Source organism: Staurois parvus, unplaced genomic scaffold, assembly GCF_062004578.1.
Source record: "Staurois parvus isolate SC_StPar_1 unplaced genomic scaffold, SC_StPar_1.0 ptg000018l, whole genome shotgun sequence".
Lineage (NCBI taxonomy): Eukaryota > Metazoa > Chordata > Amphibia > Anura > Ranidae > Staurois > Staurois parvus.
In genome coordinates, this window is record NW_028317814.1 from 1,947,280 (window position 1) to 1,968,732 (window position 21,453).

General features: G+C 40.2%; 2 protein-coding genes across 4 annotated transcripts in view; one reads left to right on the top strand and one right to left on the bottom strand.

The window, feature by feature from the left end:
• Nucleotides 1–20,238, top strand: part of GPR146 (G protein-coupled receptor 146) — a 95,338-nt gene extending 75,100 nt beyond the window's left edge. For 2 of the 3 annotated variants that reach the window (XM_089681995.1, XM_089681998.1), the window contains exon 2: nt 11,872–20,238. In XM_089681995.1, coding sequence (XP_089538121.1) covers nt 11,914–12,915 — 1,002 coding nt within the window. In that variant the 5' untranslated portion in view covers nt 11,872–11,913 and the 3' untranslated portion in view covers nt 12,916–20,238. Of the gene's footprint in view, nt 1–2,569; nt 2,799–11,871 lie in introns of those variants that run through there. The other variant, XM_089681996.1, reaches the window with a different exon arrangement.
• CHLSN (cholesin) overlaps nt 1–21,453 on the bottom strand; it is a 523,051-nt gene that overhangs the window by 226,045 nt on the left and 275,553 nt on the right. The gene's annotated exons all lie outside the window — the stretch shown is intronic.

A 21,453-nucleotide genomic window follows, 5' to 3' on the forward strand; every position in this document is an offset into this window, starting at 1 on the left:
GGAATACTCCCAGGATGTTGCTAGGACATTGCTAAGTGAGATCTAGTTATTACTTCTTACCTCCATCACAGGAGTGAGCTCTCAAATGCTGAGCTCAGAGCTACTGCATCAGGGGAAGAAAGAGCATGTGAGGGGGTTTGAATCAAACAAAAAGCTCACTCCTGTGGTGGTGGAGGTGAGCAGTAATGACAAGGTCTCACGTAAGCCTGATAATGGATGGTGTGATTTTCTTTCCTGCATCCATGGGTTGCTTGAATCATTCCCAGCCACCAGGAAAATAACCGCTAGCAATAATCGCACGTAAAATCCGACAAGCTGGTTGTAAACCCAAGTTGATCATTCAGATTGGATACATTCAGCCTGCCCAAACATGGTTTGAATTTTGGCCGGTTTAGCAGCAACCGTATGTGGGCAGCTTTAGCAACACCCTAGCAACTTCCTGGGAGTATTACAGCCAGGCTTTGCTATGTTGATGATCTATACCTATAGGAAAGGCATTACTCTACTTTAGTCATCTAAAAACACCCCTTATCTGCATAGGCAGTTGTTTGCAAACATAAACTAATCCTTTAAAGTGGCAGTAAAGTCTGCTTGTAGTAGTAAAGTCCACTTGGTAGTAAAGCCTATTATTATTATTATTGAGGATTTATATAGCGCCAACAGTTTGTTCAGCACTTTACAATATAAGTAAGACTTACCTGTAGGTACAGTGAATATTCCTAAACATGCACCATTTAGGAGATATTTACATTTGTATAGGCCTATGATGTCACTGGTAGATGCACACTGCGCTCTGAATGGACATCATACTCCAGTGATAGAGCTGTGCGACAACTTTAACTCCTGCGCACATTTGTGGGAGTGATGTCATCGCAGCCTAGCCATTCAATCGACAGGAGCCTGCAAACCCGTAAGGGAGGCTGGATAAAGATGGAAATGCCAACAGCGGTGATAGCGTTCTGCTGGAGGGATTTGTTTTAAGGTAAATCTTTCATAATATGCTACGATGTGAGATGCATCCTAGCACATTATGACATAAAGTGGAGTTCCAGCCGTTTTTGTGTGTATTAGAAGTCAGCAGCTACAAAAACTGCAGCTTCCGACTTTTAATAAGCACACACTTACCTGTCCCAGTCTAGCGGTGTTCTCACCCGCGCCATCCCTTCTCCCCTCCGCGGTGCGGGCATCTCAACTGTAGGCACTAGGCTGTGACAGCTTGCGGCTCCTAGTTGGTCCGGCAGTCTCCTGGGACCTGTGAATGCTCCCAGGAGACTGCGGGAGGGAGGAGGGGGCCGAACGTCCATCTCACTTCGCCAAACTGAGCCAGAAGTGAGAGCGGGTACCTGTCAAAACCAGGTACCCGCTCCCCACCCAAAAGGTGCCAAATATTGCAGTGGAGGGGGGAGTAAGGGCAAGTAACCTGCCATGGGCTACATTTTTTTTTTAAACCTTACTACCAATTTAATCTGTACATAAGAGAGTTCACATATACAGTAAGTTGTTGTGATGAACCCTGGGTACCAATATCTCTGTTTACAGAGTAGTGGGCACAGATTGTCCCTAAATTATACTTTTAGAGTTCATGTACACTGCAGCTGATAAATTGAAGTTCAGGAGCTTTTCGGCATTTTTTTCAGCAGCCCCTGAACTCTCCCTAATGTTTTCCTATGTGTCCATGTACACTATGTCGTTTACAGGCAGTTGAGTTTACAGTCTTTTTTTTGAACACACCAAACTTGTGTTCAGGAGTAGATTTTATCAACTTTTCTAATGCCAAACGCTTGTAAAGCGTTTTTTAACAGTTTCATATCCAAATGCTGTCCAGAGCCTTTTTTCATCATCAGAAATGCATGCAAAGCATTTTCCATGTATTCAAATTGACCCTGTACACCAGTGCAGTCAGTTCCAGGTTTTGCGTGAAGGATAAAAAGGTAAAACGTGCTGCATTATGCTCATGATGGGATCCATAGTGAATACAACCAGAAAAGACAGGTCGTCTCAGCACGTACTGCTCTCTCTATTCCTCTCTCTCTATTCCTCTCAAAATGTCTGAAATAGTTATTTACTGTTTTTCAGTGCATTCTGGGCATCTTAAAAAAAATGATTCTAACGCAAACACGCATAAACACGGTATGCAAACGCGGCAGCCGTTTTTTAACCTACGTTTTCCAGCAGTCAGTTTCCATCGTTCAGAAGTATTTTCCAAACATCCCCTGGACATGGAGCCTTATAGGTTTATTTAAAGAGCGCCTTTCACTTTTCTAAACCAAGTCAATTTAAAAACAATTGGCTGCTTTTGATTTCGGTATCACAGCTGTTATTAAATAAGTCTGCTGTTGTTCATTGAAGTGATACACATTTTGGCAGCGCATTCACTTTGAAGACAGACGGTTTCTGGAGAAGTGTGTGTGACGCATGTGCTGCACATTTCTCGAACAGGAAATGGGTGAGAGAGGGCGTCAAAGCAGCCCAGAGAGCATCAGGCACCTGTGTGTCTGTCTCTAATCTCATCCCTGCCTATCAGTGTGCGAGCCAACCTCCATTCTTGTAAACAGTCGACAGGGAGTGGCTAAGACAGCCTGCCAAGAGGAGCTGAAACTTTGTGAGCGCAATACGAGCTGGAAAACAAGTGCAACTCGTGTGTGTACATTTTTGTTCCCCGAGATGATGAAGCAGCAAAGTCAGCCTAGCTCAGACACAGAGAAACAATGCTCAGGAAATGTATCCGCTTCCTTCCTCTCTGAAACTTAACAGGCTCACTGCAGATCCTCACTAGAGCGAGGAATGTTCAGCACAAGGTAGGAGCTCTTTAATAACTAACATTCACAGTAAATCATTCTCTGTTGGAGGAATGTGCTGCATACCAAGAAGTTCCAGAGTGTCGTCACAGTCCCCCCTGGCAGTACATCAGTTAATCAGTGTTACAGAGGGTTCATTTGTTGGATGGAAAGATGTTCCTCTGATCTTGGAACAATCTCCTTCTAGAACTTTGCCAGGCTTCTCGTAAAGTGCTGCCGCTTTTCCTTACTAATATATATGGCAATGTCCTAGGAATTTCGGAAGATTTCTCAATTCTAAGCTCAAGTTCATTTTTAAAAGGTCAAGCTGACAATAACCCATGGCAACCAATCAATGTCATCTCTGCTGTGGTGTCAGCGAGTTCTGGCTGCTATGGACATTCTGTTCGGTCTTCGCGCTGCATTCATGAATAGGTCTTTAGTGGAAGTAGGAATCTGTGAATTCTGTGCTTTTAATATTTAAAAAAAAAACAAAAACAAACTTGGCATATACAAATTCACAATCATCACCGTAGTCGCTAATGATAGGAAACATTTTGCACATATATGGACCATGTTACTGCTTTATAATTTATTTTATTACTTTAATAAGATGCCGCCAGACAACCTGCTGATGATTCATGTAGAGAAATAAGCTGTTTCATATTATAGGGGATTTAAGCTGTTTGACTTTCTAAAATTGTTTTTATTTTGTTGTCAGATCAACAATCTACCCTGAGTGGCTCATAGATTATATGACCCATTGCACTTGGTAGATTAGACACAACTAATTTCCTGTATTCTTGTGCTACATCCTCAACAGAAAGATAATAGAGGGATTAACCATGGAGCATAGCATGTAATAGTTAAGTGCGGCTTCTATTCTGAGAACCAAGCTGATCAATTCACACAAAACATTTAAGTTGGACTGGGGTCTTCAAACTTCCGCCTATGGATCAAACCAAGCCCATTGCAAGATTTTATTGACCCTCTAATGTAAGGGGGACTCTGATACGAGGGGGAATCTCATATTTATATTGTAAAGCGCTGAGCAAACTGTTGGCGCTATATAAATCCTGTATAATAATAATATATGGGGAATTCACTTTGGACACTGATATAAGGGGGCTCTGATGGGCTCACGTTTCTTTGGAATTTATTAATTTATTTGCTTGGTTTTATTCATTTTTTTTTCTGTTATTTTAAATAACATGTCTAAGTAAAACATATTTTTTTCATTTAAATTTGGTTTGTTTATAAAATATATATTTTTTTTTTTTAGCCAATGAATATTTGTAAAATTTACATTGTGGCCTTGCACAGTATTTATTGTGAACGCTGTGATATTTTCCAAGCTGCCTAAAGCAAATTCTGGTTTGGCTACATGGAACAAAGCCATACATAATAATTCTTTATATGTTACATTACAATACATTGTGCTTGATTAATGTGCCAAATATCCTATTTTGAAAAAAAATGGTTTAAAAATGATGAGGCTTTGATGTATGAAAGAAGGATTAGCAGTGATATAGCTTCATGCATCTAGACAATTTTTATGTATATTAAAAAAAGCTTAGAATTGCCATTACATTTATTAACCTACTATGCAGGATATTGCTACTGGAAACCAGAGACAAGTAATGAGCTAGTAAAGTAGAACTGCATACCAACAGCTAAATACTGCAGTGGAGATAAATGTGTGTGAACTGCTTTACCTGCCAAAAGGATTTGTAATTCTGTTTGGCCACTCCTGAGATTCACTCGTCCCTGCCAGATTACTTAGCCAGGTACCAGACTCCACTTTTCTCCACTCAAAGTAATACAATGTTGGCAAAGACCTATCCCAGCCTGTGATTGGATATTAGGGCCTCATTCAGACGGTGGATACGTTACTGCATTCAGATGTGGCTAAACATCAGCATCTCTGACTATGGCCACCTACAAACTGGATGATTCGCTGTAGGTAGCTCTTCACCAGGGGTAGGCAACCTTTGAGAGGTGGAGATATACACAGTGTCAGTAGGGTACTGATTGGTGTCAGTAGGGCAGTTGATGGTGTCAGTCAGTAGGGCAAAGGACAGGGTCAGTAAATCAGTGGATGGTGTTACTAGGGCAGTGAACAGTCAGTAGCTTTTTTTAATTTTTTTTACTATATTATCACAATTTTATGTTTTATTTTACAATTTTTTTTTACAACTTTTTAAGCAGCCCTGTTGGTGGGCTTTAGTGAAATATCAGTGGTCACTTCTGATACAGAGAAGGGAGATTGAGAACAGTCTTCAATCTCCCATCTTTGCAGCCTCAGCTGCACAGAACAAATAGACAGGAACAGCTCTGTACAGTCTCCCTGTTCATTTACAAATAAAAGCATAGTAAACACAGTTTACTATGCTTCAGCTATGGATGAACACAGTGAGTGATTGGTAGTGATCGCTCACTGTTTTCATTCAGAAATGGAAGGTGTCAATAAATCACATATTTACCAGACCCTTCCCCACTCTCCATCCTGAAACGATCTCCCACAGCAGCCGACAGGAGAGAAGAGGAGGGTAAGCCGGCAGCCCTGCAGGGGGGCGTACAGGGGAGGCCCAGGTAGCAGAAGGAAACAAAACTTGGACAGGAGGGTTAGCGGAAGCAGCATATACTGGAACCAATCCCCTGTTTTTTCTCCTGCAGCCGCTAAATGCTGGCAGAAGGGTGAGGAGGCGAAACAGGCTTTCTGCGGCTGCAGGAGGAAAATACAGAGACTGGTTCCAGTAAGTGCCACCGTCGCTCACCCCAGGTTCCCAGGGTCGGCAAGGAAAGGATGCAATCTACTCACCTACCAGCAATCAACATGTTGCCAACTAACACAAACTGTATGTTCATGGCCAGTCAGAGTCCCTAATTGCCACCGGCCATTGACTTGTACAGGGAACCAATTTGGCTGTGCCACTGCTGACCACAGCTGTTAGAACACAATGTGTGCATGCAGCTAGGTTCTCGGTCAAGAATTGCTGATTCCTGACAGTGACTTCCAATGCGAATGAACCCTAAGACAGCACCATCACACCAAGTTCCTCCATGTGTTCACTCTTCCACTTACAAGCTCTCCATGCTAGACTTGTGGCAGGGTGCAATGCAGTAGAACTTGATTGGCTTACAGTGCTGCCCGACTCCTGCTGTACAGGGGATTACCGATGGTTTATAAAGACAGATTGAGGTACTATATAAAATGCATTTAATGATTTTTAATGAATAGCTAACTGGATTAAATGTGAGTCTTTAATATCTGCCTAGAATTCTGCTTTAAACAGCCAGCACTGAATTGTCAGCATTTTACAGACTTGGCCTTCACAACCTTATTCTTCTCAGAACATATAACCCTCAACAATGAACCTCTTTTTTGCTCCCTTTTGGTCTGGTATATATATACCAATGAAAGTGTTTTGTTATATCTGTTCACAAAGTGCCAAAATACCTAATGATTTTGCCAGAAACTTGTGAGCTGACATCTTTCTGTACATTCTGCCAGTGTACAAGGAAGGGTTATGGGGACGAATGGGACGAGATGAGCAGAGGATTTTTTTTTTTTTTTTGTAATCCATCTGAAATGGAAGTAGGCAGGCCTGACAACACATGGTTAGAAATTCAGAGCTCTGTTGTCATGTCAAAGAGGAAGGTAGGAGCATACTATATTTCTAGTATATTAATATTTTTTTTAAAGGTATACAATTTGGAGAAATGTGCATGCATTCCAAGATGTACTAAAAATGTATATATTTTTTGCCTTGAATTATGCTTTAAGCTGACAGACGTTCCTGATGACATTGGAATTCCATCTCCCGCACTGATAACTACAGTGCCAGTAGTCTGAAGCCTCGCATACATGCTAGAAAACATGTACTGTAATTCATATCATAGAGACCTGCTATCAGCACCAAAAGGGCAAATGATAGCAGCAAATGTCCCAGTAACCCGCAGTAATGGTATAGCCTAATACTATAGGAATACTCTACATGAGTCATAAATAAAAGATGTGTAGAGTTACCAGCATCTAACAAGTTATAAATTGGAAGGAATATGGAGGAAAAGATTTCCCCAAAGAATACCAGCAAAAGATCCTGGAGTGTATTTTACAGTTTTCATATTTCTTAGTATAAAAAGATAATTGACATAACTCAAAAGCCAAGTGTGGCAATAATTAGGCACAATAATAGTTATTAATATTCCATCAGCAGCACAAATATAATGTAATACTGTAGAAACAGTAGTGTCCAGAGAGAATATGGTCACGGTAGTAATAAACAATTAACTGAAATTTTATAATCCTTTTTAACTTGGCAAAAATCAGTGAGCATAGAAACGTTGCTTTAAAGGATCAGTCCAAAAAAAAAAAAAAAAAAGACAATTAAAAAAAATGTTGATAGAAAGTTAGGCCCCATTAGCAATTACATAGGGATACCTAGATAGGTTTCCTAGCGATTAGCTGGGTCAGCAACCCCACTGAAAGCAATGGGAGGCTGACAGATCCCACAGCTACTCACAGCCGCTTGCATGTAATCACTAATGGAGCGAATCGCTAATGGCCCCATTTGCAAGAGTGAATGGGGTCTTTACCACATTCCAATTTCTTGCTGAATAGCACCATAACACCCAACATGATGAATGTTGATTTTTAAATAGAAGGAGAATGGTGGAAATTTGTTGTCTGAACAGCGAGTGCATCCAATCAGATGCAATCACTGTTCAGGTATTCAGGCAGCCGCGGGTGTTGATGGCTATCACAATACAATAGCAATGTAGAATCCTCTATCCACACTGCTTAGCATGGATGGGGGAATCAACTGATTGGGCTGGATGAGAGTAATCTAAATGTGTATGGCTGGCCCTAAATTCCTAGGTCTGTACACTTACTATGGACATTATGAGGGGCTCCCATTCTTCCTGTTACATCCTTTTTAACAATGCAATGGAGGCAGCTAGAGCACACAAAGTTGGACTGCTTTCACGCTAATGCATTTTCACCTTGCAAGAAAAACACAAGAAAAATGTTTCCCTCTTAATCCTATGGGTTTCTTCACACCACTAAGCTGGAGGTGTGGTGCATTTTAAAAAGTCCTGCATGGTGCATTTGTGGTATGGTTTTCAAAACCACCCCAAAAATGCAGCTCCCCAATTAAATGAATGGAAAATGTTGCAAAAACACATAATTAATGTACCGAATGTGTGTTTTTGGCGTTCTTGAGGCACATCTCAATTTTTGCAAAGGTGCAAGCAATCAGAAAACATATCTGAGCCTGGGTTCACATATGTGCGGTGTGGTATATCGCATGTGATTCCCACAGGAACCACACAGCATTCCTGTGCAAATCACATGCGATTTGTGTGCGGTGTGATTGGAGCCATACATTTTGTATGGCTGTATTCGCACCGCACCAAAAATGTGCAGGACCCCTTTTTGGGTCCACATAGGTATTCACACCTATCCAATCTGATTCTGTACATCGCACCACTTTCGGGGTGTTGTTAACTTAACCCCTTCCCGCCGATGCCTCCCGGCCCTTTAAGAGTTTCAGACGCCGGGAGGCGGGGCGGGTGGGGTTAAGGGATCATGTGATTGCCATGACTCACCGTCACATGATTAGGAAAGGTCCCGATCGAAAGCGCGGACCGGGACCTTTCCGTGAGTACCGCACATGCGTGCTGAGAGCACGCAGGGCGCGCGCTCTCAGCACATTTTTTGTTACATGAACGCAAATGTGCGGCCGCTCGGCGTCTAGGCCCAGACGCCGGGTGGCCGCACATTTGTGTGTGGCCAGCGTAAAGGGGTTAACATACACACCCACAGCGGTTCGCATGAACAGGGTGCGATTCTGATGCGGTGCGGTATTCGCACTGAAAACGCTGCGAATTCTGCATCAGTGTGAACCAGGGCTAAAACGCAGAAAAAACGCATACGCCTTTTACCAAGTTTTTGATATGGAGCAGTGTGAAAGCAGTCTTGCCAAGCAGACAGAACTTACAGAGTCAGAAATTGTGACAGGGTGACCACACCATATAAGAAGCCAGGGACTAATTCAGCCCCTCAGACTACAGCTATAAATACAACTATCACTTTAGGGTGGACTGGTAGACTGACCCTTTCATTTTTATCTAGACCATGCTTCTATTCCAGAAAACAAGGACTGGCCAGGAGGGCCACAACAGTAAGGCAGAAGAGCTAGGTATCATCCATGAAACCGCCTATGCTTTGCTTCTTACGAAGTCCTCATGCACACAGTTTTTCAGCTTTTTTTTATCGTTTTTGCATTAACGTTTAGCCACGATTAGTGACGTTTTCCAGCGTTTGCATTTTTTAGCGTTTTTTTACCCCCCAAAAAATATTTTTTTTGGTTAAACAAAATGTTGGTTTGCGCCGTTTTACTGCATTTTTCAGCATTGGAGCATTTGTACAGCTAAAAAACTCATCTAGAAACCCACTAGTCCTGTTTTTTTTTCCAGCCAAAAAACATTGATTACAGTCTATGTGTGTATGGACACGTAGGATAACATGCTGGGGGGTTTACTAGCTGTAGAAAAAAATGTCAAAATACATAAACAGCCGCTGTAAAAACGTCAAGTGTGCAGGAGGGCTAATGGCTACGTTTATGCAAAATCTTTCACAAGGTAGCCCTGGACATAAATCCTGACAATATATACTGAAGGTAACAATGTTCCCCCTCAATGCTCGTTTTAGCCATTCCAAGGACGACATCATAACACAGCACACCTGACCTCATACAAACTAGACCATAAACCGCTGCATCTGCTAGATGATTAATACAGTTAAGAAAGTAGGGACAGCATATGGGTCACTTGTAATATTACAAGCAGCAGAGACCTCAATCTTCGCTCGGATCGTATGGCAAGGGTTTCTATGCACACATCAATTATTTAAAGTTGTTGTTGCATAATTTAATCTTGCACAATTGTATCTTGGATGTATTTTATTGATAAACTGCTATACAAGCTAGATGCACAAAGAATACAACAAAATGAATTTTCTGTTTTTATTGCATGATTCTAAGTGTAGTAAGCAGTGTTTAATCATTTAGGTCTTAACTAACACAGATCATTTGCTAGCTGTACTTTGTTAGGGTCCATGTACGCTGCAGCTGCTAAACTTACGTTTAGGAGCTTTTCTGCATTTTTTTCAGCAGCCCCTGAACTCTCCCTAATGTTTCCCTATGTGTCCATGTACACATTGTCCTTTACAGTAGTTTACAGGCAGTTGAGTTTACAGTTGTTTTTTTGAATGCACAAAACTTGCGTTCAGGAGTAGATTTTAATACTTGTAAACGTGTGTAAACGCGGTTAGCCGCGTTTATAAGCGCTTTTTAACTGTTCCATATTCAGATGCTGTCCAGAGCCTTACTTCCTCATCAGAAATGCATGCAAAGTGTTTCCATGTATTCAAATAGTCCTAGTACACCAGCGCAGTCAGTTCCAGGTTTCACATGAAGGAAAAAATGGTAGAATGTGCTGCATTATGCTCATGATGGGATCCATAGTGAATACAACCAGAAAAGACAGGTAATCCCAACACATACTGCTCTCTGCTCTCTCTATGTCTCTCAAAATGTCTAAAATTGTTAATTGTTTACAATTTTTCAGTGCATTCTGGGCATTTGGGAAGGTCTCCTGAGGTTATCTTTAAAAAACGCTTCTAAACAGACTTTTTTTTAGCAGTCAGTTTCCATCGTTCAGAAGAGTTTTCCAAACGCCCCGTGTACGTGATCCCTAACTGTAATGACAACTGGCAGCTCTCAGGGTCATGCTGGATAAAGTGAAATATATTCATACGTATCAAACCTTACCCTTCACCACGTATCAGAACCTATACAGTATATGTGATCATGCACTGAATGATGAGAGCTTTTTTTTTACCAATTTACCACTAATTTCCCCTTTAAAATGAATACGCATTTATCCGGAAAATATTAGTGTATCTGTCAAGCTGTTTTCCTGTGTAATTATCATTAATAGCCACAAAGTATGAATCATCTGTGCTAGCCGACAAATATACAGAATTAAAAATGTCATCCATACATGAACAACAGGAAAAGACTGTGGTAGGGGTCAGATTGGTTCACTGCTGACTAGAAGCTTCTGGCATATTACATAGGAAAGGGTTCATGACTATCTTTGCTCAGAAAGAGACAGGTGTAATGGTGTACCTGTAGATTTATCTATTTCTATCTGTATTTGAAAACTGAATTCCAGGCAAACATCTAAATACACAGATGCAATACATACTGAATAAATAAGAGTACGGTTTCTACCAGGGGCGGACTGACCATTTGGAAACTCGAGCACTGCCCAAGGGCCCGGGGTCAGTAGGGGGTCCCATGAGATGCCCCTGGTACCTTTTTCATAGGCTTTTTTGAGATTGGGCAAGGACACAGGGGCCCCATGATCCCCCATTGCCCGGGGGCCCCATGAGTTGTCAGTCCGCCCCTGGTTTCTACTGTCAAAGGATACGTATTTCTATCCACCTGGTACTGAGATTTATACAACTCTGCCACATAACGCAGCTCTGTCTGGCAGGGTGGAAGACCTGTTTTTTCTTCACTGCAGATAAGTAACAATTGCAGGTCTTGTCCATCCCCCAGCCTATGACTTAACTTTAAAAGGAGAAGCAGCAGACCAATGAGCTCATCTGTCAATGTCTCCTCCAACCAGCATGTTTCTTGTTAGCAGATGAGCACTGCAGCACAGCTCATTGTGCTATTTTCCCATCTCTCACTCTGAGCACCCCTTCCTTTCCCTTCCGATCAACTGTGCTGTAAACATTCACAGACCAATCATTTCACTGACTAGATGTAACCCTTTTAGCTACATACAAGAATCTTGGGCATCGGCCAAAGGCACAGCATTTACCAGACCTAAGCAGGAATGACTACAAGGCAATAATGAAGAATACAAGTCCTCTAGTATGTAATTCATTATATGTCTTGGTTAACAACATGGTAGTCATGGACTTTTGTAATGGCTGGTAGAAACTTGGTATGTAATTGTTATTATTATTGTTGTAATTCTCCTTTAACCAGTTCTCATTGTTTCTTCCACACAGCTCAGCTGGTGACCAGCTAAGACGCCGCTGACTGGTATCACTATGTGGAGTTGCGAAGATTTTAATTACACTGACAACATTCAAGACCAGCGTCTCTGCCATGATTTCCACCTCGTCCTCTTTGTCCTGTCCATCCTCTACCTCATCATATGTTTCCCAACTGGTCTCTGCTACAATGTTCAGCTTGTGCTGGTTAATCTGTACAACAAGGCAACTATGACCATGCCGGATGTGTACTTTGTAAATATGGCAATTGCAGGACTCATCATCAATGCTGTGGCCCCTGTGTACCTTCTAGGACCAGAGTATACCAAATGGTCACTGTGGAGCTTCGGCAATGAGGTTTACATTACTCTGCTAATTCTCTTTAATGTGTCATCTTTGGTGATCATGTATTCCACAACATTGCTCAGTCTGGATTATTATATAGAATGTGCGCTACCAAGAACTTACATGTCAAGTGTCTACAACACAAAGCACGTTTGTGGGTTTATCTGGGGTGGAGCAGTTTTGACCAGCTTCTCGTCTCTCCTGTTCTACATCTGCAATCATGTATCTACTAAAATCATTGAATGTTCAAAGATGCAAAATCGAGAGGCAGCTGATGCGATCATGGTCCTTATTGGATATGTGGTGCCAGTTCTTGCTGTACTGTATGCTTTGGTCCTTATTTTACAAATTCGAAAAGAGGAAACTCCCCTTGATCAGGATTCTGGAAGACTGGATCCATCCGTGCATCGGCTTTTAATCGCCACCGTTTGCACACAGTTTATTTTATGGACGCCATATTATGCTACGCTTATGGTGAACACATTTACAGACATTCATGTGAAGTCCACTGACCACCGTTTCATGAGGACATTTCACTTCATCGAGGGTTTGTCAAGCTTCTTAGCCTTCTCAAGCAGCTTTGTCATGCCTCTACTACACAGACACATTAACAAAAACTTTCATAGCAAGCTCCAGAGACTGCTTAAAAAATTGCACTGTGGCAATGAAGGTTGCGCCCATGAGCGCACTGTGGTTCAGCAGGTGATGACTTAACTACAGATGGTGTTACAGTAACTTGGTTCTCCATTGATCTAACCTCATCCATAGTAGTGGATGAAAGGTGGCTGCTATAGATTAAGCTCTGAGCCTTAGCATGACCACGCTGCAAATATACTGCATGTCATGTGATTATCTATTCTTGTTTAGTCATGATTAGCTATGAAGACTAATTTATACTGACATGTTTGGAATTTGCGCTGAGCCTTTTTGGTGGAAAGGTGACCAAGACGCAGAGCTGGAGTCGAACTCTTAAATGGTGCTGATGATGGAAACAGTGGAGTTGCAATAGTACCATGAAATAGTGCCAGCAAGGTTTTGTTCAAGCCTATTAGGAATGACTTAAGCATGTATGTATGGTTTAACCACAACCTTCAAGATCTAACTATATTTCTGAAAACAGGTGACGCATCCTTGCGTTGGCTTATTTACGTATTCCACTGAGGCATTTCTTTGTAAAGTTTTATACGCAAAGACATGAAACCAAAATCGGGGGGGTTAAAATGCATATGCACCCAAAATAATTTCCCTATTCTGGAAAGGAAAGAGGCAGGTTTTTATCACCTGCTGGGTCTTCAGCTGTCTTTGAACTGTGAGCAGAGATTTCCACCAACCCTGACACGACTGTAAGAATTTGAGTTATTGTCACTAGCCTGAATTTTTTATGCAACCCTATGAGGAAGCCATTAGAAAGCAAGACATGCTGTATATACTACATTTCAGAGGATTACAAAAAATATATGAATAACTCAAAGGTTAGTGACAATACTAGTTTGTCTTTAATGGCGAGCCAAGCCTCTCAGGCTATGATGGGCAGACATGGACTGCCCATTGTACATACCAGATAATTCTCTGGTGGGTTGTCAGTATAAGCACGTGTAACACCTGTAAAATACAGAAAAACTATATTATAAGCCCAATGCATAATAACCATGAAATAAATTAATTCACAAATATAGGTTATCAAATATTTAGTTACATCTGGACCTCTAGTGAGTATGACGTCTTAATTTATAAGTTGATTTTGCATTCTCCAAGCTGACAATGATGTCAGGGTTGCTAAAGATCTTCCTCACTGAGCCTAAACAGCAGAAGAGACAGCAGGAACTACGCAGCAGGGGATAGACACCTACCACATTCCTTCCAAAGATAGAAATATGTTTCAGGTGGTAATGCTCTTTAATTATTCCACATAAATAACTGCAAAGCACTTTGATACTATAGAAAAGTATTATATTGTCAGTTTTCATTAACACAGAGTGAAGTGAATTTGTCTTTTTTTCCTAATGTATGTGATAAGCCTTCTTTTTATCTGACTACTAAGTGAAGAAAATCGGCAAACACCAAATTGGTGAATTAATGAAGTTATCTATCTAGCTGTACATGTCATATGGAATCTACCTTGCCAATATTATTCAGCAAGGAACCATAATAAATATTTTTGAGGAACAAGATTATGCATGATAATTTTTAATGTCATTAAAGAACATTTCCACTGTAATTAAAATGAGAAACTAGATTAATGCCTATTACATATATACATAATTTTTTTTACAGCATCAGAGATTGCTTGCACAATAGCAGGTTTCCAAGAACGAACAATTCACAAACCTGTTTCTAGCAACCCCCCACTAAGCCATGCTGTTTGACATTTCGCATCATGCAGGTATAGAGCTGGGAAAGCTCCAGTTGCATCAAGGCAGCTCATCAATTTGTCTGTGGATTAAGCTGGCCATAGATGGTTTGAATCTTGGCCGGTTCAGAAGGGACCAGCCGAGATTCGATCCATGTATGTGCAGACTGATTGTACCCACGTTGATCCATTAATCGACTTGGATGCAGCCAGCATGTTAGCTTTCCAGCAGCTATAGCTGCTAGCAATAATCACTGTGTTCTCCCGGCAGGGACGGCTCCCCATGTCCCCCCACCGGGAGAACACAATCACTCCACAGGAGGGATTCCCCCATCAACACTAACGATTTTCTTTCCTGCGACCCATAACTAAAGAAAAGAAAGTTGCATCATATATGGCCTGCCTTAGTTTTGTGCAGGAACAAAAGTGTATGTTTCTATACATGTTTTTGGCAGTCATAGGCCCAAAAGAGCAACAAACTTTTCTTTTTCCTCCAAGGAAAAGGGTTTTCTAAAACTACAATATTTTGCCACTTCAAAATATAGCATTTAATGGAGTGCTTTTGTGTTCCCGGATTCTGAGGACATTTATCCAATAACTCATCACCGCCCATTATGTCTCTGTTTTACCTGTGTAAGTTGACAGACAAATTACATTGACTTTCTAAGCCACGTTACAGAATTATGGGCACACAAAACCTTCCTTATCTGTAACCTGCTACTGCCAAATAACATTCTAATGGTCCACACCCACACATTCGTTATACATTCCAATCACATTTCGTTTACCATGTTTCTGCAATGATTACAACATATGAAGACCATAAAAACTATTCAAATTGTTTTTATATGGAAAAAAACACAGTAAATATATTTATAAAAATGCACCTAGTCTGGAAACTTAGGAAATGTTTTTTTTTCTACATATGCACAAAATAGACCTCAATCAGACAAAGCACAACAAAATGAAGAGCATCAATTTGTACGCATGCAAAAAGCTAACAAGGAGTGAAATACAGTAACTCAGAGATTATGTAGAGTACTGCTAAATGTTTGTAAAATTCTAATAACTATATATAATCAAGCAACCAATCAGAACTCCACATTCAACAAAAATAAAAGGCAGATGCATTTTTAGCAGATTCTGATAAACTGCACATCACTGGACTTTGCATTGTTATTAAATAAGCTTAGCAACCTGTGCCCGCACTGCAAGGGTTAACTGCTCATTTTTTTTACTACAGGAGAGGAAAGCACAGCTATACTTACCTAATCCGCCGATCATTGCAGCACAAGACTGTTCTGGCACCCCTGCGCTCCAGCAGTCTTGAATAGTGGACTGTTCCTGACGTCAACACGCCCAGAGCAGACTCAGTAGACCAGGAACAGTTCATTGCTGGACCGTGGGGGAGCGCTGTTTTCTGGAGGATCAAAGGATTGGGTAAATATAAGCTTTCTGCTAACCACTAAAAAAACGAGCAGTTGACCCCTGCTGTGTGCGCATAGCCCCACTGTGTGGGAATTTTGTTTTTCCCCAGAGTTGGGCTTTAAAGTGACACTAAACTAAATTTTTTTTACATCATTCATTCTACAACATCAAGTATACCATGGTTCTGATTTTTTTTTCAACTCTCTTACCATAGCTTTACACCTTTTTTTGAAAATACAACAAGGGGGGCATGAAGAATGAATGTAGCCACCCTAAAATAGGCAGTCTGAGAACGGTAGAAAAAAGCTTGAATTTGGAAGATAAATCAAAAGAAGTGAGAGACAGAAGGTTTTTTCTAGTTATATTTAGACATATTGTATTTATAGTATTTTATAAAAACATGAGTTTATTGACACTTTACAACTTCTTTAAAAAATTATTTTTAACTTGAGTGTAGACTAAGGTCGTTTGAATCACGTTTGGCTTCTTATGTTTGGAGTTTCCAGCTTTGCCCTTGCTGCCACAGAGCTCTCTCTTGTAGTTTAGCATGAGAGCACAAGATATCTGCTGCATTCTTCATAACATACAATTTAGAGGCTATGAGAATGGGATTTTCTTCCCCTGGTCACAGCAGGTCGATGGCCCTGAGAATTCTTGGGCAGAGAAGGAACAACCAAAGCACACAGGAGGCAAGGGCAGGTGATGGTAGTGTGCACTCAAAATGGCAGCAGTTTAGAAGGACTGGAATTTTAATAAAGATCTAATAGAGGAAATATGGGTACTTCCATTGTCATTATTCATTGAGCCAAAGCTCAGAAAAATACAAATTGCTGAGAAAGTTATCCAGCTTGCACGCTTGTTTCGGGTCATTGACTCACAAGCAAAGGCAGAAGATTTGCATGACAAGCTAGCATTTTCATAAAGCAGGTCAGACTGTGTAGCTTATTTTTACCATGGTGGGTTCGGGTTAAGAAAATAATATTTGTGAAGAGTAATTATCTAACTTGCAGCAAACAAAGATTCAGGAAGTACTGTATGGAAAGTATATGACAACATTCGTGCAAGTGTCATGATATTTTAGCACATTTACATGTCCTGCTCAAAAGCAGAAGAAACATTTTCAAGTAATAACGATGTCTATAAAACTTGTACTACCTCCTAAGGAGAGGACAAAGCTATTCACTTTCATTATCTGTACCATCTTACAAGTATGTATAGTCTATACTTGTCAATAGTGTTTTGTTGTCTGTAAACATGTTAACAAGTTGGACACATAATCTTTGTCTGACATGTTTTGCATTTTTTTCACATTTGGATTTAACAAGCTGCTATTGAGGTGTTCCTCATCAAGATAAAAGCAAAATTAAAGTCCACAAATACTCAAATCCTATGCCCCATTCCACCCCGCAACATTTTCTAACTCGCCTTCTTCCGGGTGCTGGGTCTTTGACTGTTTTGACTGGCTGACGGGCAATGACGTACCTCCAGGACACGTGCAATGGGAGTTCATTCATTACAGCACCAGGGTGTGCCAAAAATTTACACCAAGCTGCTCATGTAGCAGATGATTGCGAACAGGCTGGTACTTTTTTTTATTTATTGCAGAACAGACATAGCCAGGGGCGGACTGACCATTTGGAAACCCAGGCACTGCCCAAGGGCCCGGGGTCAGTAGGGGGCCCCATGAGATGCCCCTGGTACCTTTTTCATCGGCTTTTTTGAGTTTGGGCAAGGACACAGGGGCCCCATGGTCCCCTATTGCCCGGGGGCCCCATGAGTTGTCAGTCCGCCCCTGGACATAGCATGTTTCTTCTACAACAAAAAGCCCGTCAGATCGCAATTTTATAATTTTTCACTGATGTTGAGCTTTAAACGCCAGTTGATGGTATGACTAAAACTTGTGGACACCTGACCATCAAGCTACTATATGACAAAAAGACACCCCTTTGAGTTATTGAGTTCAGGTGTACAGAAAATAAAGATATTGTAGACAATTGAGTGCTCCCTTCCTTGTGACAACAGTTTGAATAAGCCATTTTATTTTCCAGCATGACTGTGCACAAAGCCAGCTCCACAAAGACATGGTTCAACAAGTCTGGAGTGGAGAAACTTGAGTGTACTGCACAGAAACCTTGCCTCAACAACTATGGGATGTATTGAAACAATGATTCCAAGTCTGGTCCAACAACAATACCTTACCTTACAAACGCTCAAATGTTGTGGAATACCTTCCCAGAAAAGTGAAGGTCCCAACACTATATTAATGCTCATGGTTTTGGATGTTTAAAAAGTTCATATAAATGTGATTGTTATGAACATTTGGCCACATAGTGTAACATTTCTGTCCCATTCAACAGTTTGTTTCTGTAAACCTTTAGAGTGCCAGAGAATGACAACTAGTGGCATTAGTACAGAAGAAAGGCAAAATATTGCAACATTTTCTCAACACTTTGTGTATTTAGTGAAATACACCAAAAAAGACAGCATTCCTTAACTAAATATTGGGAAAAAAATATTTCCGGATCTAATGGGGACATTCCCAGTGTTGCTATTGCACTCAGTTTTGTCCTATTACATTTCTGTCACTTGCTGTCATGCTAATTGGGGTTCCACTATTTGGTATATATCAAAATGTTTTAATCAGATATTTTACCATTTCACATTCAATGGTGAAAAACTTTAAAATGAAAATAAAAAATACATATGGCCTAAGAATGTAATAATATATCTAAAAAAATCATATCAGGTTTATAAAATGGAATATTCTGATTAGGTGCTAATTGGTGCAATTGGCACCATTTAATAAAGAGTTATACTTTTGAATTATGTATTCCTTGGTGTTTACATTATCATTAAACCAAGCTTTCAATGAATATTTGATATTAAGGGAATTCTAAAAAAGGATGCATGGAACCTATATCTCAGTGTTACAACGGATCCAAGTAGAAATGCTTGGGCCCTTTATTGCATGAACTCAATCAAATGTAATTAAAATGTCAGTAAACCTCACTTTATAGCACATAGTAGTGACATCCCATCTGTCAGATTATATGACATTACTGTATCTGGCCTGTCAGACTGTACTACCTCAAACAGCTCCCTCGAGATTTCTTCATAAACACTATGGGCACATACATTACACAAAATAACTATAAATCTTTATCAAAGGCCTGTCTGCACTCTATATCTATTAGGATAGACCCATCACCAGTAACGTTCCGGCAGCCATTTTGTGCTCTTTAGCAGCTTTCCACAAAAAAGGCCTCATGAATAAAAGTATTCAAAAGGTAAACCAGTCAAATTTCTCGCTTTGATATCAAATAATCTCTACAAACAAATAAAAACCTTGTTGTTGTGGGTCAACTGGCCTCTTCCCTTGCAGTCACTTTGACACACTAGGGAGGCCCTTGCGCCAATTAAAGCCAAAGTGCTCATGTCAGTGATGTCTTTATCTAAACCAAACCAGGTGGGTGTAGCTTTGCAAAACAGATGGGATTTTGTCTCCTTTGCGAGCATTTCTTAATAGATTGACCTGGGACTTAAAGATGTCCATATTTTTTCAATATTTGGAGGTATGCCTAGAGTTTGTGATTTAAAATCATGAAAGAAAAAAAAATAGGCATTATAAAAAAAATACATTATATTTTTATACGTTATTTTTTCATTGCTACCTGAAGGATTTATTCAGATGAAGATACTTGATGTTTCTGTACAGAATGACATTTAACTATATTGCCATTGGGTGAAGGCTGATTAATGGACAACTGTAGGGATTTATAAAGGCAACAAGCAAAGTGTAATAAACTATTCTAACCAATCAAAAATCATTTCTTTCTTCACTGCTCTAATTAAAAGCTAAAAGTGATTAGCTGCTTCTGTACTGCATATCACGTTGCACCATGTTATCAACCAGCGGCTCCAGTGTTATACACAATTGTGATAGTGAAGGACATGGATTAACCACGCCTATTAATGTACAAACTGTGCATAGAACTTGTAAATGCTAAATTATTTTCGAAACATAAAAGACCTTTGTTTAAAGCTAAAATCTCCAAGTATTATGTGTGTATCAATATATATATATATATTATATAACAGATTTTAACGATACAGATAATCAAGTGCCCTTAAGCATGTTGTTGCATTGTACTGCACGTGCCTCTGGCTGAAAAAAAAAAAATAAATCAAATGAACCCAGTGTTATAAATTTCCTACATGATGTATTATGATGTCAACCCAATTAAAACAGTATTGCTGTGTCTGTCGTTACTGCATTGATTTTGTTCAAGCGGCTCCTCTCTGGATGATCAATAAATAGGACTCATAAACGACTTAACTATTGCAAAGCTCTTGTAGAACATTCTATATAAGCTGTAGAAAGAAACCCTTTGCTCTGAAAGGCACTGGTTTTGGGTTGCAATCTATTAACTGAACACATAAAAGAGGACCTAAAGTAAAAAAATTAGTTTAGGTCTGAATGCCCCTTATGCTACCTAATACAAGAAAGTGAACCCAGGTAGACCCTCATATTACATAACAAAGGGGGGCAATCTTGTAATGACCCTGCAGATATATAGATGTAAGAATTCAGTCAAAGAGATCTCGTCAACAAGAGTCCCCGAGGCATATAAGAAATCATTATGCGGTTTAACACTCCAGCATCCAGAAAAACTGACACATATGCTTTAAGTGGAATTTTAAACTGCACTCCAGGCAGGTATAAATAAACACGTTTTAATAGCTATACATTAATTAATAAATGTGTTTTTTTTTAAATGCATCTAGTATAAATACGTGGATTTCACTTGATATCAGACTCTTGCAATTAATTCCCTGTACAGCAGCACCCTGACTGGGAGAGGGTGGAGAAGGACTGATAGTCAAACAGGGGTGTTGCTTCCATAGTTACATAGTTCGTCTTGCTGAAAAAAAGACAAAAGTCCATCCAGTTTAACCATTAAAAGAAAAAAAAAGTTATAATCCTATACCCACAGTTGATCCAGAGGAAGGCAAAAAACCCAGCAAAGCATGATCCAATTTGCTGCTGCAGGGAAAAAAATTTGGATATTCCCTGGATCAACTTTACCTATAAATGTTAGTATCCAGTTATATTCTGTGTATCTAAGAAAGCATCCAAGCTTTTTTTAAAGCAATCTACTAAGCTGGCCAGAACCAACTCTTGAGGGAGTCTACTCCACATTTTCACAGCTCTCACTGTGAAGAAACCTTTCCATGTTTGGAGATTAAAGAGTGCTCCCTTGTCCTCTGTGATGACCTCAGGGTGAATAGCTCTACACCGAGTTCACTATATGAACCACTGATGTATTTATACATGTTGATCATATCCCTCCTTAATCTCCTCTTCCCAAATGTGCTGTCAAAGAAGTGGTAGGAGAAGAGGGCAGATGGAGCAAAAATATGTTCTCATCAGTCTTCTGCTGCTCTTTCACTGTCCAATCAATAGAATGAGGGTT